The 6,000-nt window shown below is 35.3% G+C and overlaps 1 protein-coding gene across 2 annotated transcripts in view; it reads left to right on the forward strand.

Annotated features, from left to right (window-relative positions):
* The window catches only part of RO60 (Ro60, Y RNA binding protein), a 14,487-nt gene extending 9,958 nt beyond the window's left edge, over positions 1 to 4,529 (forward strand). For both annotated transcript variants that reach the window (XM_081114557.1, XM_081114558.1), the window contains exons 7-9: positions 419 to 532; positions 1,008 to 1,154; positions 2,422 to 4,529. In XM_081114557.1, the coding sequence (XP_080970683.1) occupies positions 419 to 532; positions 1,008 to 1,154; positions 2,422 to 2,574 (414 nt within the window). In that variant the 3' untranslated portion in view covers positions 2,575 to 4,529. The remainder of the gene's footprint in view (positions 1 to 418; positions 533 to 1,007; positions 1,155 to 2,421) is intronic.
* Positions 4,530 to 6,000: the final 1,471 nt, after the last annotated feature.

A 6,000-nucleotide genomic window follows, 5' to 3' on the forward strand; every position in this document is an offset into this window, starting at 1 on the left:
CCGTCTGTCTCAAGTCCCCCAGTGCACCCTCAGGTCCTCTGGGGTGAGGGGCACGGCCTCAGGTCCCCCAGATATAATATGTTTGAGGAAGTAGACAATGTTTAGGAAACTTTTAATACATATAGAAGTGCAAAGATCAGAAACTGGTTAACAGTAGTCAGGAGACTTCGGTGTCCACCTGCCTATCACTAGATAGCTGTTAAATGAATCATGGATGAGCTTCTTAATTCCTCCTCTGTGGCTGTATTCCTATTTAATAAAATGAAAAGAATATATTCTATCTGCTTCAGAGGGTTGTTGTGAAAAGGAGTTTAAAATAGGCATAGTGTGTTTCCTTTAAATGTGACGTTTTATGAACTTCAAGTATGTGTTTATTTCTCCCAAATCTTCTGAAAATTACTACCATTGAATTTTTCAGGTTGTCTCACGAACAGAAAAAGAGTCTCACATAGTTGCTTTTTCGGATGAGATGGTTCGATGTCCAGTAACTACAGATATGAGTTTACAACAGGTTTTAATGGCTATGAGTCAGGTAACAAACTATTTTATTAGTTTATACTGTATAATCATTGTTATTGCTGTCGTGCGTGATATTAATGCATTTGTGAGAACAAATTGTTTCATCTCAATTTTTTCATGAACATGAAATAAATATATAGGCTTTGGAAAGGCCTATATATTGGCTCAAAATACAATGATAATGTAAAAAATAGTACTTTTAAGTATTTCATTATTTCATTAGTGTCCCGGTGCATGGATTTGTAAACACTGAAGGGAAATTAATTAGAAGAAATACTTTAATATCACTACTTGCCCTTTCTCTGTAATAGAAGTGTCAACCAAATTCAGGATCGACAATGACAGTTCAAAACTGTGTGTGTGTGTGTGATTGGCGCCAGCGAGAGCTTTATATGTATTACGCATGCGCGAGTCAGCTTAGCCTTTTATATATATAGAAGATTATGGAAACTGTCTTTTATTCTTACTCATTTTTTGTTCTGAGTTAGATCCCAGCAGGTGGAACTGATTGCTCTCTTCCAATGATCTGGGCACAAAAGACAAATACAGCTGCTGATGTCTTCATTGTGTTCACGGATAACGAGACCTTTGCTGGAAGTGTCCACCCTGCTGTCGCTCTGAGGCAGTATCGGAAGGTAACACAAATTCTGATACTCTCACCCCATAAAAGTCTCAGTTCTCAAACATTCACTCTGCTTTTCCAAAAACAAGCTATGAACGTATACAACATCAGTAATGGACTCAGCAGTACTTGAAAAGTATTGGCTACATCTATATATTTCCACCAGTTCCAATTCTATACATTACTAAGAATATCCTTTATCAGTGGTATTTTTTAATATTTCAGTGTGTTCCTTGAAATATTAAGGTGTCATTTATGATTTTTGTTAAAGGACTACATAAAGTTAAATCAAAGCTATAGTCTATGGGTTAAGTTACATGGATATTTCTGGGTTCTAATCTGTGCTCTCCGATTGGGCTTTCTGAAATGAGTGAGATGTTCTGTATCCACATGGTAGCTGCTAGTCACGTGGGCTGTTGAACTCTTGAAGTGTAGCTAGTGTGGCTGGCAGTAGAAATAAAACTCGATGAAGAGCAGTGGGTCTCAAAGCGTGGTTTCCCTACCAGCACTACCGAACACCATGTTACAAATGCAAACCCTGGGACCCCGGGGGAGACCTGCTGAATCAAAAACTCTGTTGGGATTATGCTTTACAAGCCCTTAAGTTGGAGACCAACAAGTGAGAGAACAGAATTTGGAGTCAGGATGGCCTGGGTTCTGAGTCCTGGTCATTCTCTTACTGACTGTGGACCTGAGCATATTATTGAACTCTGATACATGCTTACCTTTAGGGTTGTCCCAATAAATACACTACATAAATTCCTTAAGAGCCCATTACAGTTTCTGACACTGAGTGATGGTTCTTTTATCTCAGAAATTCAACTACTTTAACAAGCCATAGCTGTGAGAACGAATTCTTCCATGTAAAAAGTATATATTATAATTAGCAAAGTTAATAATCCTGGTGAAATATCTCCTTATATTAATTCCACCTCCACACACACTGTCCAATGTTTAATATGTTGGTAAAAATAGTTTCGTCCCCTGAATATCCTGACAGGTTTGATAAGTATAGAATCCTCAGGTTGCTCAGGAAGGTGCTCTGTGACCCACAGAACAAGTAATGTAGAACAGAAAAGCAGGAATTTCAGACAGATTGTTGACAAAATTTTATTGTCTAGCCTGAAAATCACAGTAAAGCCTTGAAAGTTTGACAGATTTTATGTAGAGAGGGTGAAAAAAGAAAATCTGTGATAGAATTTAAAGTGTTAATTTTGAAGGTTATTTGCTTTTGCTTTTCTACAATTTTTTTAAATGTGTATTTTGATCTTTACCTACAGAAAATGAACATTCCAGCTAAGTTGATTGTTTGTGGAATGACATCAAATGGTTTCACCATTGCAGACCCAGAGGACAGAGGCATGTTGGATATGTGTGGCTTTGACACTGGAGCGCTGGACGTAATTCGCAATTTCACGTTGGATGTGATCTAACCATAAGCACCAGCACAATTAGTGATCTCGCTAAAAATACACAGCTACTTCCCAGCTAATCTTAATCCAGTGAAAGATAAGATGATGGCATAGTATGTGTATAATGGAAAGTTTACCTAACCAAAAAAAGGGAAAATAAGATAAGCCCAAAGTTCGCCCTATCAGCCTAGCTCCTGGGAAGTAGCTTCGAAATTCACTGTAGCTCCCTCTGATAGAGAGCTGGTAGACACTGTAACATAATCCCACAGGTTTGCTTTGGTAAATAATCACATTTGTATTTAAACGAAGTAAGAGCCAAATTTGTAAGTAGTAGTTCCATATCATGTCACTTGTTTGGAAAGTGCTTAAAGTTTTCTTAAATGTTTTCATTGGGAAAGGACAGCTTTGATAATGTCCATCGACTCTGAAATGCACTGGACCATTAACTGTGATGGCATATAAAGCTCATCTGTGAAACAGCAGCCACGACCAAGGGATAAGTAATGAGTTTTACAGATTCCTTTAAGAGTTTTCTAAGGTCACGTAAATAGCTTTCTTATTCGGTAAAAAACAGATTTTGTCTCATGTTTTATTTACACTTAGAGAATTACTACCATTAACCAGAAACACAACAGAAAGGCCACCCTTGGCTGGGGACGCTAACGCTTGTGTTGCCTGAGGAAGTCTGAGGTGTTGTTTCTGGTACATTTCATTGCTGTGAGGTGAGGGTGTGACTTGACAGTTTCCCCCGAGGTGTAACAACATAGTCACACTAAGTCATACTTTCTTTTTTATTCATGCTCTTAAATGCAAACAACATAAAATGGTTCAAGCATTTAACTCCCCCACTCATAATCTGAAAATGACAAATCTCAACTATAATTGGATTCGCTTTTTCCTAACTGTAAAATCAATACTGTTCTAATTTTTAACTTTTTTAGCCAGTTGTACATGGGTTCTAATTGTAAGCATGTCGGTGGCCTGTTTCTTTGTTCGTTATTCATTGTGAAGAAACATTCTTTCTTGGTAGAGTAAAATTAAAACAATAAAGCAAGCTAGGCCTTTCAGGTTTGAAAGGCAATTTTTGAGTAGCATATCATCACTAACCAGTTTGTAAGAAAGTACTTTTTTCTATTTTATTGTGTATATTAAACTTCTTTTCATTACACTAAAGTGCATTATTTTCTTGAGCTAATACCTCTTCTTTGTGGGGAGGTTTAACTTATTTAAATGCCAATAACTTTCCTTATAATTACATGGTTGTCTATGCTTACCCATAAAACTTCAATTTTTATGTATTTAAGTAATAATAGAGGAATTATGGGGGATTTTTATAAACTCATCACATGTAGAAAGACAGACTAGTAAATGTTCATTGCAGCATTTCGTGTGCTTGGGGTTTAGAGATTTTGTTGGGAGTTAGGGGACTTTAGTAGAGGTAGAACTTGTGTTGATATTGTCCTGTTTTAGGGGAGATTTGGGCTCTAGGAGTGACAAGAAAATGTTTCTTTCACATGTATTTGATGTATAATACTAGCTCTGATGTGTAGGCTTCAAGGCAACTTACAGCAATGTTGTGATTTACCTGAGATTTTTTTAGTCAGCAAAACTAGTAGCATCCTCACACCAAAAAAAACCCACATTGCTTCTGATATCATTTTGTCTTAATCCTCTGTCACACATTGGATTTAACATATTAGCTTTTATGTTCAGATTGAATTTGACGTTTAAAGAACCTAATAGAATTGTGTCCCATCATTTTTTAAAGTACACCCAATCTTAATTTAAAAAGTCATAAAATAATCATTTTATTCCTAATTGAAATTAAATGTAGCATAAAAGTGTATTCCTTTCAGTTACATACTATTCCTATAGTGTTTTTAGACAGATCTGTTCATGAGCTGATGTGAAATCCATCAGAGAAGTAAGATTAGAAATATCTTGCAAATTGAATTAAATGGATTAGGGAACAATTTAAGAAAGAAGAAAAGAAACAAAAACAGAAAAAACCACCACAGAAAGTAAGTTTATTTTCAAATCCTGGACTTTTAGAGCTGGACCAAACCTTAGAAACGTAAAAAGATGATTTTTTTTTTTTTTTAATTTAGGTTAGGGAACTGGGGTTCAAGAAAGGGTGGCTTTGGAGCTCTAGATCTAGAAATCTTCATTTCAGTATTCACATCCCCACAAAATAGGAAAACTGACAAGAATGGGGGTGAAAATAGAATTATTCAAGACTTTTATCTTTTAGTTATTAGGAAATAATGTATATAATTGCTGAAGAATAGAAAACCAAATTATAAACATATACTTCTGTTCATAGTAATCCTCAAGCACAATGCTTTTAATAACCTATGTTACTATATAATACACTCCTATAGGAAAATAAAAAAACTTTACCTCGTGATTAAAATGTATTCAAGTGATAAAGTTAATAAACTTTATTTCCTAGAAAATATATATAAATATTTTCAGGATAAATTTGTAATTAGTAAAACAAAAACTATTGCTAAAGTCCTTCCTTACTAGTTGATATTTCTTGGAAATTCTATTACCTGTCATACGTTATTTAATAACTTTTGTAGGTATGTTGTTGAGGAAGATACTCGGGAATGGGATTCGGTGTTACCTCTGGAAGCTTTTAGTGTGCTGTAGCGCCCAATTTAACCTGTGTGATTCAGTTTTGCTATTTTTACAGAGTAACATCTGATGCTTAGATCATAGGAAAATCAATATCTATATAAAAGTTTGTTAGGATGAGGGCTTACAATACAAATTAGAACTTAATAGGATATGTATTTTGAAACAAAATGGTCACGGGAAATAGCTTAATAGGCTCTTTTTTAACTTCTGAGTGGGAAAATGTGGAAGAAAAACTTTCATTATTCTCTGATCAAGAGAAAGAAGGAATATACCAAGTCAAACAATACCCCTCTCCCCCCATAGATGGACCTAGAAAAACAAGCTCTAACTCCAAATGAGGAGATGCTACAAACATCTTTTAATGGGGGGATGAGGACACATCTGTAATACCTTAACTAATAAAGAATTTAAAAAAATAAAATAAAATAAATCGGGACATTACAAATGATATTATACCGTTTTATGAGGCTTTTCCCCCTCTCATTTTCTGAGATTTTGCAAAAACAAATTATTTTGGAAATTTTAAGGCAGACTCTGAATAAAGTTGATCTGACAAGTGAGGAGCATCATTCAAAGCACAAAGCCATATCTGAATGATAAAATCAGGATCACCCACTGAGATATTGTACCTAAGGACACTGCACCACAAGTATGAATTTCTTGAGAAGTGATAGTCTTATAGTAAGTACCATAAGCAAAAATGAAAAATTCTACTCTTGTATGCCACAGGTTTGAACTAAGTTAAGGCAGTATCCTCTAGAGCAGTGGTTCTCAACCTTCCTAATGCCGCGACCCTTTAATACA

Source organism: Myotis nattereri, assembly GCF_964212035.1.
Source record: "Myotis nattereri genome assembly, chromosome: 20".
Lineage (NCBI taxonomy): Eukaryota > Metazoa > Chordata > Mammalia > Chiroptera > Vespertilionidae > Myotis > Myotis nattereri.